Source organism: Dermatophagoides farinae, chromosome 5 (genome assembly GCF_024713945.1).
Source record: "Dermatophagoides farinae isolate YC_2012a chromosome 5, ASM2471394v1, whole genome shotgun sequence".
Taxonomy (NCBI): domain Eukaryota; kingdom Metazoa; phylum Arthropoda; class Arachnida; order Sarcoptiformes; family Pyroglyphidae; genus Dermatophagoides; species Dermatophagoides farinae.
Genome location: NC_134681.1, coordinates 1768498 through 1790664, shown reverse-complemented (window position 1 = coordinate 1790664; position 22167 = coordinate 1768498). Strand labels below are relative to the sequence as shown.

The 22167-nt window shown below is 29.9% G+C and overlaps 5 protein-coding genes across 6 annotated transcripts; 3 read left to right on the top strand and 2 right to left on the bottom strand.

Annotated features, from left to right (window-relative positions):
* The first annotated feature begins 22 nt into the window (after positions 1-22).
* Positions 23-998, top strand: LOC124499183 (trypsin-1-like). The gene has a single exon (XM_075731420.1). It carries the CDS (start codon positions 93-95, stop codon positions 996-998), a length of 906 nt encoding a protein of 301 aa, XP_075587535.1. The 5' UTR covers positions 23-92.
* Positions 999-1035: 37 nt separating this feature from the next.
* Positions 1036-5126, bottom strand: LOC124499180 (uncharacterized). Of its 2 annotated transcripts, none has more exons than XM_047063055.2 (5): positions 4854-5126; positions 3461-4745; positions 3119-3387; positions 2310-3031; positions 1036-2237 (listed from the first exon to the last, which is right to left on the bottom strand). In XM_047063055.2, the coding sequence occupies exons 2-5, from the start codon at positions 4706-4708 to the stop codon at positions 1636-1638; spliced, it is 2841 nt and encodes a 946-aa protein (XP_046919011.2). In that variant the 5' UTR covers positions 4709-4745; positions 4854-5126; the 3' UTR covers positions 1036-1635. The 2 variants fall into 2 exon arrangements, with proteins under 2 accessions (XP_046919011.2, XP_075587351.1); XM_075731236.1 differs by having other exon boundaries at positions 3461-4726; positions 4854-5051.
* Positions 5127-5522: 396 nt separating this feature from the next.
* Positions 5523-7176, top strand: LOC124500128 (mesoderm-specific transcript protein). Its single transcript, XM_047064168.2, has 4 exons — positions 5523-5987; positions 6058-6215; positions 6283-6419; positions 6488-7176. Exons 1-4 carry the CDS (start codon positions 5558-5560, stop codon positions 7014-7016), a joined length of 1254 nt encoding a protein of 417 aa, XP_046920124.2. The 5' UTR covers positions 5523-5557; the 3' UTR covers positions 7017-7176.
* Positions 7177-7331: 155 nt separating this feature from the next.
* LOC124499411 (cytoplasmic dynein 2 heavy chain 1-like) lies at positions 7332-20058 on the top strand. The gene is made up of 3 exons (XM_047063314.2): positions 7332-7992; positions 8059-16929; positions 17010-20058. Exons 1-3 carry the CDS (start codon positions 7359-7361, stop codon positions 19916-19918), a joined length of 12414 nt encoding a protein of 4137 aa, XP_046919270.2. The 5' UTR covers positions 7332-7358; the 3' UTR covers positions 19919-20058.
* Positions 19938-22157, bottom strand: LOC124499412 (uncharacterized). Its single transcript, XM_047063315.2, has 2 exons — positions 21399-22157; positions 19938-21343 (listed from the first exon to the last, which is right to left on the bottom strand). The coding sequence occupies exons 1-2, from the start codon at positions 21797-21799 to the stop codon at positions 20032-20034; spliced, it is 1713 nt and encodes a 570-aa protein (XP_046919271.2). The 5' UTR covers positions 21800-22157; the 3' UTR covers positions 19938-20031.
* Between the last annotated feature and the right edge of the window lie 10 nt (positions 22158-22167).

Genomic DNA, 22167 nt, shown 5'->3' with positions numbered 1-22167 from the left:
CATATGGAAAAAATAAAATAAAACTAGAAACCGAAACTTTTGATCCATATATTGTTGGTGGTCATGAATCCAAATCAAATTCATGGCCATGGATGGTCGGTATTTATCGTCATCAACGTTTCATTTGTGGTGGTAGTATCATCGGTACAAAATATATATTGACAGCTGCACATTGTATTACACGTGGTAGTGTCAATACAACAACATTGGCTGAAAATTTAAAAGTCTTTATCGGTTCTAATCGATTACCGATTAATAATAAAAAATTGAATTCAACATCATCAACGGTGACGACGACGATGACGACGACAACAACAACAACAACGAAACCGGATATTAATTTGGACGATATTTTATTGAGAAAAAATAATCAAAGCGAATCATCAATTGGTCAGTTATTGTCCATAGAAAAGGTAATTCCACATGAATCGTATGCACCACGATTTATAATGAATGATATTGCATTATTAAAATTGAATGAAACACTCAAATTCACGCAAACATTATATCCAATTTGTTTACCAACTACGAGAATTGATGAAAAAATTCTTGCCGGTCATAATACCACTATTATTGGATGGGGCCATCAACGTGAAGGTGGCATTATAACGAATCGTTTACATGAAGTACAAATACCGATTATAAGTAATGAAAAATGTAGAAAAATTTATGGTGAAAAACGTATTGATGCACGACAATTGTGTGCTGCATATGAAATGGGTGGCCGTGATTCATGTCAAGGTGATTCAGGTGGTCCAATGATTATCAATGGTAATCCTAATGGCGATAATGATAAACAACGATTCTATCAAATTGGTATTGTATCATGGGGTCGTGGTTGTGCACGTCCTGATCAACCAGGTGTTTATACACGTGTTGCTAAATATATTCATTGGATTTTCAATCAAATTCGTTCAGATTATCCAATCGATTCCGAATCATCACCAATAGTTTCAACGACCGAATCAATTTGGATAGAAGAAGAAAACAAAATTTAAATTCAAATGAATTGAAAGGACACAAGTTAACCAATTATTTTTTTTCAATTAACTATTTAATTATAAATGATGATTATAAAAAAATCACATTTTTTTACACAAATTCACAAAACACAAATGAAATGAAAAATTGAATTTGAACAAAAAAACACTTGGATTAAAGTGGATTACAAATTATAAATATAAAAAAAAATGATGACTTAGTTCAAAGTTCGTACACATTTTTTGGATATTACCAAAAAAAGAGTGAGAAATGTGATGAATGAAAGCCAAAAAATTCAAAAATAGATCATTAGAAATGTGTTTGTTAAAATATTTGAAATGAGATAACGTCTGATAAATATCAAGTGAAGAACCCAAAAAAAGTGGTAGAATTTGTACAACCGAAATTGAACCACAAAATGGTTTGCACAATGGCACGCGTTTTAGTTGTCACTCAACTAAAAAGATGCAGCATTAAAGTTCGCATATATTGACAGGAACACATAAAAACACGTATCTTCAATTTTTATAAAACAAATTCTTGATAACGATCATTTTTAACAAAAAATTCCTATCCAATTGATCGATACAATTTATCTTGTCGTTGTTGCATATTTGGAAATGGTTGAATAAGAAATAGTGTTATGAATGATCATCATCTTCGTTGATCATCGAATGGCCTATCTTTTTTCAATTTCTGTTTTGATGTTGATGATGGTGGTGGATAATAAACATCATCAAGTGTTGGCCATTCGTCTTGTTTCTGACGTGGTTTTGTATCAACTTTTTTTGGTTTTGATTCACCACTTTGTTGAAATTTATCTTTCAAAACTTCTTTATATGATTCCAATTTATTTAATTGTTCTTTATTTGACTGTTGTTGTTGTTGTTGTTTTTGATGATGATTGGAGCAAGCATTAGTAGAAGTTAATGGTGGAAAATCATCAAAAATAGTGTCCAATTTTTGCTTACCACTTGATGTTTGTTTTTTATCATTTTTAGTTACCGTTTTTTTCAATATTGATGATGGTGGTATTGTTTCATCTTCCGGTATTGTGGTTTGTATTTCCGAATATTTTGGTTCATTCATTTTAGATTTCATTTTATCATTCTCCAGTTTTTTCCATTCTTTATTTGACGATGGTTTTACTGGTCGGTGGTTTTTCATTGTAGATTTTGGTTGTTCTTTACGAGCTAATAGTCCAACACTGGCGTGAGCAAAACTGGTTTTGGTCATTATATTAGCGGTTGATGATGCTATATAAAAATGAAATAAATTTCGTTTCGGTTATTTCAATAATCAAATTATATTCATTTTTAAAATCTTACATTCTGGAATCAAAGATGGAAAATCTTGATCATATACATTTCCTGGCTTTTGTTGAATTGGCTCTATACTTGGATAACTAGGCACAACATTTGATGATATTGCCGGAAAATTAATCATATAACTTTCAATTGATGGGCCAGCAATTGGTGCACATTTATCCATGGATTGTGCATTTTTATATTGACGTCGAAATTGTAAATCAATTTGGTCAATATAACCACGGCTAGCAACTGTTGTTGTTGTAGTCTGTTGTTGTTGTTGCTGTAACTGCTGCAGCTGCTGCTGTTGTTGTTGTGATGATGGTGATTCCTCATCATCTACAATAGTCGATCCATGACAATATTCAATATCTTGATCATCAGGATGTAAACGTTTATGTTGTTCCAAATCTTTTTTCTGAAATGCCAAATTACAAATACTACAATAACAATGTTCTTGACGATAATGTACAATCATATTGGACATATCAATTGCAAAAAATGAATTACAAAGATAACAGCTTAAATGATCACGTTTACAATGTTCCCAGAGTTGATCATTGTCAAATAAATAATAGCCACAAAGATGACAATAAACATGTTCAATCGGTGTACCATCAATCAAACGATTACCAATGGTTAAATGTTGATAAAAATCATTTGGTTTATATTCAATCATATATTTGATACATGAACGTAATGTTGTAATGCAGATCATACAAATGTAACGATTATGTTTGACACTATAAATGAATGAATGAATCAAGAAAGAAAGAAAAAAATTTTACATTTTTTTTCACACAAAACAAATCAATACAAAAAAAACTTACTGAATATGACGAAAAAGATCCTGAATTTTTTGGAAATAATCTTGATAATTTTTTTCAAAACGATATACATTAAATTTACGACAGTCATCATCATCATCACCATCACCATCTTTTGTACAACCAACAAACAATAATGAACGAAAATATTTTTCAATCTGTTGAGCATCCATCAAATGGAATGCAACAAGTCCAATTTCAGTTGTTTCGAAATTGAAATTTGAATGATCTATTAATTGATCATAATCCAATTGTTTTGAGGACATTATCAACTATTATAATAATAATTAATTAAGAATATAATTATTGTAACAAAATAAAATAGATTTGAAATGTAAAACTTACTTTTTCACTTGAATGTCTACAAACTGGACATGATTGATAAAGTCCAATGCATTTTACACAACAATCAATACACATCATATGTGAACATTCTGTATAAGCAATACATTCTTCATTTGGATCAAAATTCCGTTTACATATTGGACATTCAATCAGATTTTCAGCCGGTTGTTTACGAACACCGATGGTTGATCCAGTTTTGTAAAAATTGTTCCAAAATTCAGGACTCTCATTACAATTTTTTTTATAGAATTCTTCCTCTTCATATTGTCGATAAGCGATGTCTGTATCAAATTTATTTTTTGACGATGATTGTGCCGTTTTATTGAATAAATTCCATTGTGGATTATATAAACGTAAAAATGGTATTTTTGGTTTAGATGATCGTGGAAATGTATACGTTGCTTGCAAATTGAACAATGCAAAAACATTATCATCATCATCACGATCACTACGAGATATAATCAAATATTCTTTCGATTGTTTTGTTGTATCGGCAATTTTTAATTGATTTGAATCATAAACAGGCCGTTGATCATCACGATTACCAGTAGTACGTTGTTGATTATTATTACGATGACCAGTAGGTTGTCTATTTTGATTTCTTCGTCGTGGATTTTGTTTTTGTTGATGTTGTTGAGTGATGCCATCATTTTCTTCATGTCGATCACTTGGCTGTTGTGTAACATTATTTTCATGACCATCATCATTACGACGATGATGAGTACCATCCGAACGATCACGTAATGGAAAATCTGATCCAATTACATTACGTGAAGCAGTTCGTATTTGTTGTTCATCATTATGTCCACGTGATTGTTGTGAAACAGATTCCGATTGTTCACTGCTACCATTATTATTATTATCTTGGCGACGATTAGGTTGTCTTTGATAACCTTTATAATTATTACGACGTCTATGATAATTGTCATATCGATCCCGCGGTTGTTGTGGAACATTTTCTTCATTACCATCATTACGACGATGAGTGCCATTCGAACGATCACGTGGAAAATTTCCCGTCTTGTTATTATAATCTCCTTCAATTACATTACGTGAAGCAGTTGGCATTTGTTGTTCATTAGTATGCCCACGTGATTGTTGTGAAACAGCATCAGGTTGATCATCATTATCTTCACGTCGATCACGCCGTTGTTGTGTATTGCGATCATTATTACGCAACTGATTTCGATTTGAATTAAAATAAATTCGTTTTCCAGGACGTCGTCCCGATGGATTATTATTAGACATTTTGTTTCGGGAAAAAAACTATAACGTAACCACAAAACTTTTAAAGATTATCATAAGAAATAATAGAAGGAAAAAAAATTCGAATTCGAATTCGAAACCGAAATTAAAATTAAATTTAATATATGGATAAATGATAATTTCATACCTGAAATCGAAAAAAAAAATTTCCACTTGACAACACCGGTAAAGGATACGTTAACCGAAAAAAAATCAAGAAAAATAAGTAAAAAAAATTGTGTAAAAACACACGATTTGAAGAATTTTCCAAAATTGATTAAAAAGTTTAAAAAAAAAGAAAAAACCAACGCGTGCACACGACAAACGAAAGCCAAAAATCCACTGTGTTGTTCACACACACACACACATTGACACGTAACAAACTTTTTTCGTCTTTTCGTTACCTTTCCCAAAGTCTGGTATCATCATCATCATCCTTGATCAAGCATGCAAGTAATGTATGAATACATTTGAAGAGAACATTGGAAAATTATTATTTCATCAATCAATGCTACTACAAATTGTTGCATTTCTTATTGAAAAATTGTCCATTTGTCTGTTTTAGATAAATTTTTTTTTCTCATAGTTTTTTTTTCATTAATTTATATGCCACTATGTTGCATTGCGCAGAATAATGAATTTTTTTTTGTATTATCCTACGCAATTGGATTCTCTCTGTCTTTTTCTCTTGTTCTATAGAAATATATACACTCGGCACCCATTAGCAAAAAAAAGAAGATACGAGATAGAGAGAAAATGTTGCTAGAATCCCATTATATTGTATCCATGTGCGTGTATGCTGAAATCATGATCATGCCTATTTCGACATAATCACAACTATTGCTTGTGGAAATGGTCATCCACATTATAGAACCTGTTTATTTTGTTGTTTATAATAATTTACACATTGGACAAAAAAAAAATTTGAAATTTGAATTGTTTGAGTTCAAAGAAAAAAAAAGAAAAAACCAAATGGCAACCAAAGATAATTTACGTACAAGATTTGATTATAATCAAAGTAAATCGAATGAAATGTTGATGAAAAAACGTAAAGAATTGGAACGTTTTATGAATCGTAAAGAAAAACACAATAAACATGTTAATAATGAATCGTGTTATCGTTTTGTTCGTAATACAATAACTGTTTTGGTTGTAATATTGGCAATAATTTATACGTGGTTTACACATTATCCTGAACCGGCAATATCACCATTTTTGCATGGCTGGCAAGAGATGGGCAAACAATTTATTTATCGATCACAATATGATATTTTCTATATTGGTAAACATACACATGATTTATTCCATCACAAAAATGATTTGAAATTTTTTTTTTCATCTAATTTTAATAGATAAAATGACCAATAAAACCAATGGTCCAACATTGTTATATCTACATGGATTTCCTACATCCAATGTTGATATGTATAAAATTCTTCCACAATTAACAAATCATTTTGGTCGTATAATTGCACCAGATTTTATTGGATTCGGTTTCAGTAGTAAACCAGTATGTATCAATTGATTGATTGAATGATTGATTGAATAATTATTGTCGCTTCCTTTTTTATCATTAGAAATCCTATCAATATTCAATAAAAGATCAAGCTGAATTAATACAATCATTATTGGATCATCTCAATATTGATAATGTTCATATTTTATCACATGATTATGGTGATTCAGTTGCACAGCATTTATTATCATTAAACAAGTTTGTATTCATTATCATTATCACTTTTTTTATTAAAATTTTTGTTTTTTCCACGACAAAAAAAATAGAAAAAAATCACTTAAATTTCAAATCAATTCTGTTTGTATGATGAATGGTGGTATATTTCCATCACATCATCGTCCAGTTTTATTTCAACGAATATTACGTATGCCAATCATTGGCAGTGTGGCAAGTCGTCTTTTAAATCGTTATCTTTTTTATATTGCTATAACTAAAGTGTTTGGCCATAAAAATCCACCAACAATACCAGAATTATATGATATGTGGAAATTAATCCGATTGAATGATGGTTATCTTGTTCTTGGCCCATTGCTTTCATATATTGATGAACGTTTTGAAAATGAAAATGAATGGATTGATGCTATTAGTGATTCACGACCAGTTCCATTACATTTCATATATGGGCCAGCTGATCCTGTGAATCCACCGCCATTTGATGAATTCTATAGGAATATTATTAATCAACCAAACATTAAAGTTTTAGACACAAATATTGGCCATTATCCACAAATGGAAGCACCAGATGACGTGATTGAATCATATGTTGAATTTTTGAACAAAAATAATTTTCTTTGATCCACAGAGAGAGCTTTCTTTTGATAAAATCAGTCTGTTTTCAATGTTGTTAAATATATTACATTTACACCAGTTTTTTTTACTACAAAAATGATGAATCAATAATATTCCAGTTTATTTTCTTGATAATAATAATAATAAAAAAATTCGGCAGCTAAAATATTTCATTATGCTGGTAACCATGGTGATATGTTTTTTTTTCTCTTCTAATTCTCGGTTTTGTTTTGTTTGTCGCGCGAATCATCATGGATCGATAGATCAAATGAAATCATTATCTTTGCTCTCTCTGTGTGTGTGTTGTGTATTGTGCTCTGTGGTTTTTTTTTCTTGGTTGCAACGATAATGGAATCTTTTCGTGGCAAATTATCGAATGATAAGAAAATCCGTAAAAATGATGGCCATTCAAATGAATCATCATTATCATTGATACGTGATATTGTACGAAATTATTTTCAAACACCATGGTTTGATCTAACGGAAAAAGATGAACAATTAATACGTGATTTTATCATTGATTCATCAAAACAAATATCCAACAGTGGGAAGAAATCGACAAAAAAATCATCATTATTAGTACAGCTTACAAATGATGATAATAAAAATGATGACGATGGACGAATGTATCTGAAACGTTTTGAACCAAAATTCGAAATTGTTTCATTAGATGATATTCGTAGTCGACGTAAAAATAGTAATAATTTTAAACAAAAACAACAAAAATCAACGGATGAATCAAATTATCGACAATCGATTCTATTTATACGTTTGGCCGATAATCAAACTGATGATGAATGTAATCAAATTTCCAACAATACAACACATCGATCAACCGTACAGATACGATTGGTAACAGATGATGAAGCAATTAAACATTTATCTGAAATTCTTAAATCATGTTCAATATCAAATGATGAAATCATATCGGCATATAATCAATTGGAACGTTTTATTGATCGTGATAAAGTTCTTCAGGTTAGTTTTTATTTATTTATTTTTTTTTGGAGAAAAAAATTCATTATTCTCTTTCTTTAGAATCTTCTAGAGGAACGAACAGAATTTCTTCGAAAATTAAGCGAATGGTCAGAAACATTATTAGAATATTCATCATCAGATGATTTGTTGGAGAAAAATCTATCATCCAGTCAAAGTTCAAATGATGATGATGATGATGATGAAACACAACCGCTAGGTGGTAGTGGTAATGTTATTGATGACAATGACCAAGAAGAACGACAAATTGGGCGTGAATTAAATCGTATGGCGATGAAAATATTAACATTTAAAGAACGGCAACAATTATTGGCAAATATTGTTGCCAATATACCGCTAATGTTTCGTGATGTTTCAGATTTAAACATGTATCGTATAAATCTAACGGAAACAACACAAATGTTGGAATCAGAATCCAAACAATTGTTTCATCGTTGGTCAACGAATGTTTCGAAAAATATTCATTATGATCTAACCAAACAATGTATTGTGATTGATGAACAAACACAACGTCCAAGAATAACGTTAAGTCAAAATCTAGAGAAATTAGCGACGAATGTACGTAAATTACGTCAATATCGTTTCATAATACCCGATGATATTGATCGTATGGAATCACAAATATCCACATATATTGATTTTGTACATGATTTAAGGAAAATTGTACGTTTCTATATGAATGTGGCTGAACAAATACTGCCCAGTCAGCGGCCAATGTTGATTGATCGTGCACGTGCATTCACCACTTTATTGGAAAGTCGACAACAATTAAAATGGTCAGATGGATCGGATGCAATTAGCGGTTGGATTGATGAATTGAAACAATTTATGAGTGAATTTCAAAAACAAAATAAACATTTACAACGATTACATCAAAAAATATTGGAAACAATTAAATGGATGATTGATGCATCATTATCACAATGGCAACATTTAATTGAAAAAGTTCGTCTGATTATTAGCGAAGTATCCGTGAATCATTCATATCAATATACATATGTATGGCGTAAACATTGGGATTATCAGCTATATAAGATTCTTGAATATTATTTCAATCAAATTATACGTATGAATCGAAAACAGCAACAACAGCAACAACAACAACAGAATTCTAAACAATTGAATCGTATAAAAACAGCAAAATCAATAAAATCATCATCAAATGATGATAATCATCATAATGAAATGATTATCATGTTTATGGATCAAGAATTTATACAATGGAAACAACATCCAATGATGAATCCAATTGACAATACAATTGAATTACAATTCAATCCATCTGGCTATTTGGTATATGAACCATCATTTGAAATAATAAAAAAATCATTATTCGAACGTTTTCAATATTTCATAAGATTTCCATCAATATTTCATGCATTTGTTGATTGGTCATTAGATGCACAGATTAATCCATCATCGTCATCATCATCATCGATGAATGGTATTAGTGGTGCAACTACAACCACTTCAGCACCGCGAACATTATTTCATAATATTTATTATCGAAATGCTACGAATTTTACGGCAATTTATCATAAAGTTTTCGATGCCATCGATGAATTGATCCGGATTCGTGAACAATTTGCCCGGTGGACAGCTATTTATAATTTAATTAAAATGATAAAATCCAGCAATTATAATCGTATGACTCATCAACAACCGACTGTTATTGATGATAATGGTGATGGAAAATCGAAAATGTTTTCCTGTAAAACATTAGAAGATTATCAATATAATCTTGAATTAATCAGAAATTTATCGTTAAAATTTTCAAATGAATATTCAATGATCAATGAAATTCATTGTGAAAATAGTATTTTCGTCGTAAATATAATACCGATCAAAATGTTCATTGAATGGTTATTCAATGAAACGGAAACCGTATTATTACACACATTTCGTGATCAATGTCAACAGGAGATTGATAGAATTGAAACAATTTGCCGGCAAACAATTGAACAGCTTAAACATTGTCCAATCAATATTAATGAATTGATTGAATTTGATCAAATGATTATGGAAAAATTGGAACCAATTTATACAAGATTAAATGTCGATAATGTAACATTACGTGAAAAGATACATTTTTTTCGATCATGGTCAACATTGGCCACACCGCTTACAGCCGATATAAAAGAATTGGCACAAAAATTTGATCAAACAAAATTGATTATAAATGAATTTGAAAATATCTATAATAATCGTATGGAATTGTTGGAAAATTATCGTGAACAATTGCAATCAAAATTATCAATAGAATTGAATACAATTGATGAAGAAATTGATAATTTTCTAAATCGTTGGATTCAATTGAATGATCAAATGCGACAAACACCGGAAATAATAAATGATTTTCAAATAAATTCCAATCAATTGATGATGAAAATGACAGAATTGTCAACAAGTTGTGAATATTTTCATGTACAACGACCAAAATCATTTGAACAGATACAACAAATTAATGTTGAGATACGTGAATTGTATGAAAAATTTCATATACTTTATGAATTTGAAAAAGGTCTATCACAATATCAAGAAATGGAATGGATTGTTTCGCGTAATAAATTGCAGAAAATTAATCAATACATTAATGATTGGCTGGAACAACATCCATCCAATGATGGCTATCTACAATTATATATTGAACGATGGCAAAAATTTCTTAATTTAATCGAAATCTGTCGCGGTGATAATTATCAACAATTACATTGGAATCAATTTATTGGACAAATTATTGGTCATAAAAATTTAAGTTATGAAAATCTAAAACTATCTGATTTATGGATTTATCAGGACAAATTACGTGATTGTCGTACAGAAATTTTGGACATTAATAAACGTGCTTATAATGATAATTTATTACGTGAATCATTGAACGATTTGAATCAATTTGCATTGGATGGCCATTTTATATTATATCCATATCGTACAAAAGATGATCATGAAATTATGTTGATAAAAGATTGGTATCAATGTTATAATCAAATATCAGATTGTTTTTTACTTATACAAACTATACGTAATATGGATAATGAAGAAATTTCCAATGAATATCTGGACCAATATCAGGAATGGGAAATGAAATTGGTGAGATTTGAATCATTGATCATTTTATTGAATTCAATACAACGAAAATGGATTTCATTGGAACCAATATATCATGATCATCGTGGATCATCGTCAAATGGGCCAAGTTTTTTTCACGATACTACATTCATAAGATATTCAAATGATTTTCAAGAATTAATGAAATCAATTCATCGAAATAGCGGTCGATTTGTATATTTATTACAAATGAAAAATGATTGGGAAAATCGACTGCGTACGATTGATCAGAATTTTACGAATACACAGAAAAAATTACGTACATTTATTGAAGAATCAAGGCAACGATTTCCAAGATTTTATTTTTTAGCCGATGAAGATTTACTGCTAATATTATCGGGTAAAGTTGATTTAAATCAATCTGGTTTGGTGAAAAAATTATTCGTCAATACAATCGGTTGTTTAGTATATCAGAACACACATACACAAAACAATGATTATCTGATTGAGGCAATTGAATCCATTCAAGGTGAACGTATAAGATTACGGCATTCGATTCAAATGGATAATAATAATGGACCATCAGCGATTGAAAAATGGCTTCAAAATTTAGACGAACAGATTAAATCGACATTGAAATTTATTTTCATGGATAAATTGTCCATAAAACAAACCATTTATAATGATTTTGATTTATTTGCTACATTACCATCACAGATATTAAGTTTATATTGTTATATTGATTTTACTGAATCAGTAGAAATGGCAATCAATAAAAATCATCTCATTGATCTACGAAAACATTATGAACAAATACTTTCAACAATGACTAAAGATGGCACTGAATTTCATCAAAAATTATTCGAATCATTATCAACAACTAATTCAAATCATTCAAATTCAATTAATGAAAATTTATCAAAAATCAAAATCAAACAAGTTGTATTGGATCTGATTCATTATTTAAATGTTATTCAATCATTGATCGATGCCGATGTAAAAGATCAAAAACATTGGCTATGGCAATCACAATTACGTTTCTATGTGATAAATCAACAACAACAACAACAACAATCAGCTAATATAAAAATATGTATGGGATTAGCATCGTTTGATTATTCATTTGAATATCTTGGCTGTTTAGGTGATTCAAAATTAGTTTCGACAACATTAACAAATAAATGTTTCTTGACCCTCACACAAGCAATGGATCTGGGTCTTGGTGGTAATCCATATGGACCGGCTGGAACCGGTAAAACTGAAAGTGTTAAAGCATTAGGACAATATTTTGGACGTCAAGTACTTGTATTCAATTGTGATGAAGCTATTGATGTTAAATCAATGACACGTATTATTGTTGGCCTACTTAAATGCGGAAATTGGGGTTGTTTCGATGAATTTAATCGTCTTCAATTGGATGTATTATCAGTGTTATCATCACAGATACAAGAAATACAATATGCAATTAAAAATGAATCAAAAACCGTGAATTTAAATGAATATGGTCATGTAGCAATAAATAATAATGCAGCAATATTCATAACATTGAATCCAGCCGGTAAAGAATATGGTGGCCGTAATCGTATACCGGATAATTTGAAATCATTATTTTTACCAGTAGCAATGACTGTGCCGGAAATCAAAACAATTGTACGATTTTTATCATTAGCTGAAGGATTTTCCGATATGGCCACGAAAATTCTTGGTGATAAAATACCATGTTGGTTTGAATTTGCACAGGGTAGTATGTCACAACAGAAACATTATGATTGGGGTTTACGTACAATAAAAGCATGTCTTGAATCAAGTGGTCGACGTTTGAATCAGAATCGTATGGCAATGAAAATGGATGAAACATCAAATTCAAATGAATATCAAATGGAAATTGCTTTAGTGATCGATACGCTTAGACAACAGATTAAATCCAAATTAGTCGATACGGATGCATTGAAATTTGATGGCCTAATTGAAGCTGTTTTTGGTTCAGAATATATCGTAGATTTTAATTCAAAACAAACGCAACCAATACAAATGAATTCCGAATCAAACGATTTGCTTGTGGATATTGTGGAAAAATGTTTCAATGATAATAATCTAATACATAATGAATATCAAATGGAAAAAATTCTTCAACTTTATGAACAGATTCAAACACGTTTTGGTGTTGTATTGATTGGACCATCCGGTTCAGGTAAAACTACAATATGGCAAATGTTACGTCATTCATTGGAACAGTTGTCAAAAACATCGACAATGAATAAATCGAGCATAATCGATGTGATCATTATTAATCCAAAATCAATGCCAAGATCACGATTATTCGGTTATATTGATGATGATACACGTGAATGGCATGATGGTCTATTTTCAGCCAAATCACGCGAAATAACACGTAATAATGATGATGGCGGCAATGATAATAATGTTTCACATACAATGAATTGGATAATATTCGATGGTGATATTGATCCAGATTGGGTGGAAGCATTAAATTCAGTTCTAGATGATAATCGTGTACTGACATTACCATCTGGTGAGAGGATTGATTTTGATTTAAATCATTGCCGTATATTGTTTGAAACAACATCATTGAAAAATGCATCACCAGCAACTATATCAAGATTGGGCGTCGTATCGATCGATATGATTATGATTAATGAAATGGTACAATGTTTTGTTGCCCAGAATCAATTATCATTTACAGCCATTTCAATTATACAGAATTATTTAAATCTAAATCATCAACAATTATTCTTACCAATATCAACAGCACGTTCATTATTGAAACATTTACATTATTGTCAATTAAATCATGAAGATGAATCACGTGCTATTGATCGTATTTCTGGGCATCATCACGTTGGTAATATTGAAACAATGGTAGCTAATAATACGAATCTAATAATAACCGATTCAGTAAGACGTTATATAGAAATGTTAAAACCATTAATTGGACAACATATCTGTTTGATTGGTCCAATTGGTTGTGGTAAAACGATTCTGGCACAAGAATTATTATTTACATCAATGATGAATGGTCATCTTTTAATTGTCGATTGTACACCAACCACTAATGCTGAAACATTGTTGAAACTTTTAATGAATACAACAACTATTGTTCATTCAGGTACAAATCGTATGTTACGTGCACAAAATGTTCAACAACAACAAATTTGGTTATTTATACGTCATTTTGAATTATTATCATATGATAAATGGTCATCAAATTCATTGGTATCATTATTAACATTAATGTTAAAACATAATGGTTTCTATCATCCAGAAACATTCGAATGGATTACAGTGGATGTGACAAATTTTCAATTAATATTATCATGTACAGATGTACGACTGATTGATAAACGTTTACTAACTCGATTGCATTTAATACAATTTGAACATTATTCATTGGAAGAAATTAAAGAAATTTTACATACAAAAATACAACAATCATGTACGAATATTAATCCAAATGAACATGAATATTTTGCTAGCCATTATATCGATATAATCAGACAATTATATTTAAATAATAATGATGATGATGGTGGCGAAGAAAAGATTAATAATTTTCTTAAAATTGGTATCAATATTATTGATTCATTGAATCATTATGATTGTTTGAATGAAAAATGTATTGATTATGAAATTTATCGTACATTAATGAATCATTTATCACAGAAATCTTATCGTAATTTATTGAAAACATTAATGAATGATGGTGATCATGACAACAACAATGGTAATGAAAATCGTTTATATTTCACAAGTCTTGATGGTCAACAACGATATCAGCAAATAAATTATGAACAATTTCAATTACAAATACAAAAATGGATTAGAAATTATTGTCAAGAAAATGATTTGAATAACAATCATCAACAGGAATGGCCACAATTGAATCATACATTAACATTAGTGGCTGATTTATGTTCATTTCTGGCTATTAATAATCAGTGTAATGGTCAATCATCATCGATACCAATAATGTTAATTATTGGCCATAATGGTAATGGAAGAAAATTTCTCATTAAAACAATTGCACATAATTTTGGTTATGATAGAATATGGACACCAGATTCCATACAATCAGAACGACATTTACGCAATGAACTATCTGCATTATTATCAAATGATGATAATACGGCTATGGATGATGATAATAATAATCAACGACGATTATTATTATTGATTGATGAAATTCATTTGGAAATTTTACCATATTTACGTGATCAAATTTACACACAGATTAATTCTTATAATCAACAACAACAACAGCAGCAACAAGCTTCGAATATAATGACTATAAGATTAATAATGACAACAACACGATTAACATCTATGGATCATTTAATGTGGCTACGTAAAGCATCACAAATACATCGTTCAGATTCATTCACAATGGATGATTACAATAGTCTAACGGCTGGATTAATTCGTCCACAGATTGATAAACATATTATTGATGATGAATCATCGTTTGATTCAATCATTAAAATGTTTTATCCAATTTATCAACATTTTCAACAACAACAACAACAACAACAACAGGATCAAAAAGTCATTGATTTGAATACAGAGAATATACGTTCATATACGGATTTTTTGCAAACTTTTTTACAACTTTTTTATTATCAATCGGCAAAATCAAATGAAGAAAATGAACGTATGAAATTAGGCGTTGAACGTTTAGATCAGGTATCGACACAGGTAAAAATTTTGAAAGATGAAGCAATGGAACAGAAAAAACTTCTTGATAATAAACGACAAGAAGCTGATGATGCATTTCAATTGATAATGAATTCAATGCATCAATCAGAGGATAAAAAATTGGAATTAGAAGATGTGCAACAAAGAATTCGCGTAGAGACAGAAAATTTGCATGAAAGAAAATCAAAAATCGATGAAGAACTAAGTGAAATTGAACCAATGTTGCAAGCAGCTAAAGCAGCAATCGGTGGTATACGTTCAGATTCATTATCAGAAATACGATCATTACGTGCACCGCCAGAAGTTATACGTGATATACTTGAAGGTGTTCTACGGTTGATGGGTGTCAATGATACATCATGGGCATCGATGAAAACATTTCTATCGAAAAGAGGTGTTAAAGAAGATATAATGAATTTTGATTGTCATAAAATTACTCCTGAAATTCGAATAAAAGTGGAACAATTGCTACGAAAACGTAGTGAAAGTTTTCAATCGACAACAGCAAAACGTGCATCAGCTGCAGCAGCACCATTAGCTGAATGGGTGAAAGCAAATGTCGAATATTCAAGTGTTTTACATAAAATCGAACCATTAGAAATGGAATTGAAAAAATTGGAAACCAATTTACATCGTGCACAGACACGAATTCGTACATTAGACACACAGCTACATGATGTTGATACCGAAGTGGATACTTTACGTGAACGAATGCAAGCGGTCACAGTGGAAGCGGCACAAATTGAAATTAATTTGAAAAAATCAACAAAAGTTTTGGAACAAAGTGAATCAATTGTCAATGATCTTAGTGATGAACATCAAAGATGGAATGAAAAATTATTACAAATTGAAATTGAACGAAAACAAATGCCATATAAATGTATGATCGCTGCAGCATATCTAACACAGGCATGTCGTGAATCAAGTTATCAACGGCGAACGGAAATTTTTGAACAATCGTTTGAAAAATTTCATCAAATCAATTCATTTGATTTGATGGAATTTCTTGGATTTGAAACTGAAGAAGAAATGCTTCTCTTTGGTTCATCTTTATCATCACCATCATCATCGAATTCGGCAACAATGATACGGCCGATGATGATACCGTTGATATGTGATCCAGCACATAAAGCATTGAATCATTTTAAAAATGCTGAAATAACAAGTAAGTTTGATTTTTTCTTCATTTTTTTTGATCACTTTCACTAATCATTATTACGACCACCATCGGGGAAAAAATCATAGATTTTAATGCAAAAGATTGGCTAAAAATTCTCGAACTTGGCATACGTTTTGGTCGTACGGTAATCATAACCGATTTCAATCAATTTGATATTCGTCTTGTACCATTAATAATGGGCACAATACATGGTTCATCGGATACAAGATTTTGGACATTTATTGGTGAGAAAAAAGTGGATTATAATCCACGTTTCGCGTTGTATTTGATGACAAATAATTTGCAATCAATATCGCCATTAACAATGGCCAATATACGTGTGGTAAATTTATCACCAAGTTTTGGCAGCATTTCATCACAATTACTTGGCCATATAATTGATGTAAAAAAACCAGAATTAGAAACGGAAAAAATCCGTATTGATGATCGTGTACGTGATCTACAAAAACAATTAAAACAATTGGAAAATGAATTATTGGCCAAATTATCATCGAAAGAAGGAACGGGTAATATTCTAGAAAATTCATCACTTATTGAACAATTGAAATTTTTGAAAAAATCTGCTGCACAAGTAGAATGTTCATTAAAAGAATCCGATAGATTAAAATCCGATTTGGAACGTGAAAGAATTCAATATAAAGATCTTTCACAATTTGCAGCTAATCTTTATTTTTCAATGGAAAATCTGCCAAAACTTTGTCCAATGTATTATTTTGGTTATGGAGAATTTGAACAATTATTCATCGATTCATTGCGAGCAAAATCCGAATTCAATGAAGATGATGTTTGTGCAGCATTTTATCATTATATATCACGTGCATTATTTGCTGAACATCGACGAACATTTAGACAATTTGTAAAAAATTGTTTTCCAAAACAATCAACACAATTGTTCATTACATCGGATAATAATGACATCAATACGCAGAATATTGGTGAATTTTTGGCTGAAATATTTCAACAACAACAACAACAATCTTCACGTATGAATGCAAAAATTGCTCTAATAATAACAATGCCTGGTTCAGATCCAAATACGGAAATTAAAAATTCAATAGAAAAATTAGGCTATGATTTACAAATGATTTCAATGGGTAATGACACTATTGATAAGGTTTCATCAATGATTCAAATGACACAACAATCGATTATTAGCAAATCTAAACAATCACAACCACAACCAAAAGTATTGTGTCTGAATAATTTACATTTAGTTATTGGTTGGCTACCAAAATTGTTCGAGATTCTAACTAATCACAAGACGACAACGGCAACAAAACCGCCATTGATTCTAGTCACCGAGTCAAGTGAACATTTTCCACGTACATTATTGGAAATTTGTATAAAATTTGCACATGAATCTGCACCTGGATTACGTGCACATTTACGTCGATTACGATCACAATCGCAGAGGCCTAAATCCAATAATCATAACCAAAATGATCATGATTTTGATAAACTTTATGAATTGCTTGAATATTTTCATGCCATTTGCTGTGAACGTCGTTTCTATATTCCATTTGGTTGGAATAAAAATTATGAATTTGGTTTCAATGAATTTCATTTTGGACATAATATTATTGACAAGATGATTGTGGAAATGACGAAAAAAACTTCACTGTCATCAGCCAAGAAAGAATCGATGAAAAATCAAAAATTTAAAATTTATCAATATTTAGAAGGATTATTTCATCAAGTTATCTATGGTGGTAAAATTGATTTTAATATCGACGAAATTGTTCTTGGCATTTTGATCAGAAAATGTTTTCATCCAAATATGGATCAATCGTTAATGTCATCATCAACAAATGATTTTAAAATGCTCGGATTACCATCAAATGCAAATGATTTTCGTGATCGTTTATTGGAAAAACGTTTGAAACAGAATTTACAATTATTATCCATAACTACATCATCATCATTGCCGGCCATCAAACAACAAGAAGAACAACAATCAGAATCATCAACGGAATCAAAACAAAAAACATTATCATTAAATCCATCGGGAATTCGTTATTTTCGTAAATTATGGCTACGTATTCTAGGCAAGTGTCGTATTGATCAAATTGATGATCTTCGTGAAGAAATGGCCAATAATATTGTAGTGGAATCAAGTTTTTTGGACGCGCCAACCATCGATTTATTCATACGACAATTTGTTTTATTTGAATTTGATTTCGCTAAAAGATTAATACTACAAATTGATCGTGAATTACATTCAGAACCAATAGCAGTGAATTTAGATTCCTGTATTCAAATTAATCATACACCAGAATCATGGTTAAATGTATGGCTTAATGGTTCAGAAATTGCACAAGATTTTCTTATTAATTTAGCAAGAATTTATATGAAATTATCAACAATAATCACAATGAATGGTGATGAACATCAATCATCCGATACATTTGGTGCCACATTCGATATGACACATTGTTTTCATCCAAAATTATTTCTAAATTCATTGAAACAATTTGTAGCAAAAAAATTATCAACAAGTATTGATTGTTTATCCATTCAATATCATTGGAATGATGATGATGAAAATGATACTGATCAACAGCGACAACGACAAAATCAAATTATGATAATAAAATTAGATGGCATTTGGATTGAAGCAGCACAATTTCAAAATGGTCAACTACGAGAATGTCAATCAGATTCACCATTCACTAGTTTAATGCCATCATTATTGATGATTTTTTCAAAATCAAAAGATAATGTCATTGATAATCAATCACAATCATCATCATCATCATCGTCGTCGTCGTCATCGTTTAGCAGTAATCAACAGCAGCGAAAAACAATGATAAAAATACCATTATATTCATGTTCAAAAAGGCAAACATTATTAGAACAATGGCAATTACCATGTTCAACAACAACAAAAACAACAACAGCGACAACCACCACTCAAAATTCAAATGAACGATGGCTTGAGATGGGTGTTGCATTAGTATTGGGAAATTTTGTTTGATTGTTAAACAAATGAGTAGTAAAAAATGGCAAAAAATTTATTTATTTATCAAAATTCTCATCTTATTTTAAATTTAAATTTTAAAAATATTAAAATGATAAAAAAGGCTGTAGTTAAAGTTGTTCTTCAGCAATATCCATTGGATGATCATGATGATTATGGCTACTATTATTATGGCGTATAAAAAATCGATGATTATTTTTTCCAAAATTATCATCATGATGATCATCACAATAATTACGATGTTGTCGATCATTTACAAATATTTTTGTTGTCGATCTAGATGATGATCTTTTTTGTATTCGTTGCCACCATTCACCAATTCTTGATGATGATTGTCTTCGTCGTTGTTGTTGTTGTTGCTGTTGTTGTTGTTGTGGTTGATCATTTTTATCCAATGCTGTATAATCATTTTTATTATTATAATTACAACAATCAGCCAAACAAAATGAACAAATTGTTTGTATATAATTACGATTCGTATAAATCAATACAATAATCAATATGGTAAGTAATAATAATAGAAATGTTAATACTAAATATGATAATGTTACATAGAAACGATAACGTTCGATAGCAAGTTTTTTTTCCATTTCATTCATTGATGGTTCAGTACCGATTATATTGATCATTGATATTTCATTATCATTTTCCATCATTGTCATCATCATCATTTTTGATGATGATGATGATGATTTATTATCACAAATGAAATCATTTTCATTTAGATCATCAAGATATTTGTTCATTAAACTACCATTATTATTATGACATTGATATTCTTCAATCCAATCAAATGTTGGTTTATGATAATGATTATCATGATCAACAATATTTTGTTGTGATTGTTGGCGTATGAATCGATAAAAATCACGTAATTGACAATCACAATGGAATGGATTTTCACTAATATTTATATGATATAATAATGATGTTGATGATAATAGTGATTCAATTGTTTGATTATCAACATGTTTTATTTGATTATTACTAATATCAATTGATGATAATTCCGTTAAACATGATAGATTTTGATGAAATTTTTCCAATCGATTATCACGTAATAATATTCGTCGTAATTGTGGTGTTGAACAAAATAATCGATCATTATCACCATTATCTATTTGAACAATTTGATTTGATTCAAGATTTATTATTTTCAATTGTTTTAATTGTTTATTGAATATTGCCGATATTAGCGGTGATGATGATCGATGATCAATAGTGACATTACGTAAATGAAGTTCTTCAAGTTTAATTAATTTATTGAAAATTAATTTTCCATCATCATCAACATTATGATTGAAATCAATTGGATTATCATTTAGAATCAATGTTTCAATAGTTTGCAAATGATTAAATGCATTACGATCGATTTGTTTGATTCCATTTCTTGATAAATCAACCATTAATAATTTATCATATCTATTGGATGGAAAAATGAATAAATCAACAATCAATGTCAAATTAATGAATTTACCTTGATGATTTTGTATTATTCATATTCATATTCATTTGATATTGTTGTCCAGTTAATTTAGAAAAATTATTACCATTAAAAATAAGTATCTCAGTCTCATATGGCACCAATGATAATATTATTGAATCATTGAAATTTGTATCCGTACAATTTGTAATGAATGTATTACGATTTTTACCAAAATATCTGGATAATGGATATGTATTATGATTATTATGATGATAATAATCTAGATGGCCACAATAGCATTTATTTTCAAATTGTTCAGGACATAATGACGATGAATTTGTTGTTGCAGTTGTTGTTGTTGTTTGGCATAAATAAAAATTATCAAACAACAACAACAAAAATAAAGATGAAAAATATGACCACCATTTAATAATTATTATTATTCTGGCCATTGTATGGTGAAGATGTTTAAAGAAAAAAAAAATTAATGTGACCACATTCAATCAATCAAAAGTCCACTATAACACACTGGCTAATTTGTGTTAAAGGTGTGTGTGTGTGTGTGTGTGTGTGTTTGTGGCTCACTCATATATTTTTCTTTCTGTTTGATTTCCACTCCATGGATAGAATTACCATTTTTGAATTTATTATTATCACTCGAATTTCTGTTACCACATTCTGTGTCTGTGTGTGTATGTGTGTGTGTTCAGTTTAGTTCAGTTCACACACAGTAAAATGTATCTAAAAAACTTGTAGCTACAACAGTAAAATATAAGTATTGAAGACAACAACTACAACAACAGCTATTATGAATTTGGAT

Coding starts and splice junctions, on each gene's coding strand:
- LOC124499183 (XM_075731420.1), top strand. CDS start 93: ATGGTCGGTATTTATCGTCATCAACGTTTCATTTGTGGTGGTAGTATC.
- LOC124499180 (XM_047063055.2), bottom strand. CDS start 4,708: ATGTCTAATAATAATCCATCGGGACGACGTCCTGGAAAACGAATTTAT. Junction 3,388..3,460: donor GTAGACATTCAAGTGAAAAA/GTAAGTTTTACA, acceptor TTATTATAATAG/TTGATAATGTCCTCAAAACA. Junction 3,032..3,118: donor GATCTTTTTCGTCATATTCA/GTAAGTTTTTTT, acceptor ATTCATTTATAG/TGTCAAACATAATCGTTACA.
- LOC124500128 (XM_047064168.2), top strand. CDS start 5,558: ATGGTCATCCACATTATAGAACCTGTTTATTTTGTTGTTTATAATAAT. Junction 6,216..6,282: donor TCGGTTTCAGTAGTAAACCA/GTATGTATCAAT, acceptor TTTTATCATTAG/AAATCCTATCAATATTCAAT. Junction 6,420..6,487: donor CATTTATTATCATTAAACAA/GTTTGTATTCAT, acceptor CAAAAAAAATAG/AAAAAAATCACTTAAATTTC.
- LOC124499411 (XM_047063314.2), top strand. CDS start 7,359: ATGGAATCTTTTCGTGGCAAATTATCGAATGATAAGAAAATCCGTAAA. Junction 7,993..8,058: donor TGATAAAGTTCTTCAGGTTA/GTTTTTATTTAT, acceptor AGAATCTTCTAG/AGGAACGAACAGAATTTCTT. Junction 16,930..17,009: donor TAAAAATGCTGAAATAACAA/GTAAGTTTGATT, acceptor AAAAAATCATAG/ATTTTAATGCAAAAGATTGG.
- LOC124499412 (XM_047063315.2), bottom strand. CDS start 21,799: ATGGCCAGAATAATAATAATTATTAAATGGTGGTCATATTTTTCATCT. Junction 21,344..21,398: donor AATAATACAAAATCATCAAG/GTAAATTCATTA, acceptor TCCATCCAATAG/ATATGATAAATTATTAATGG.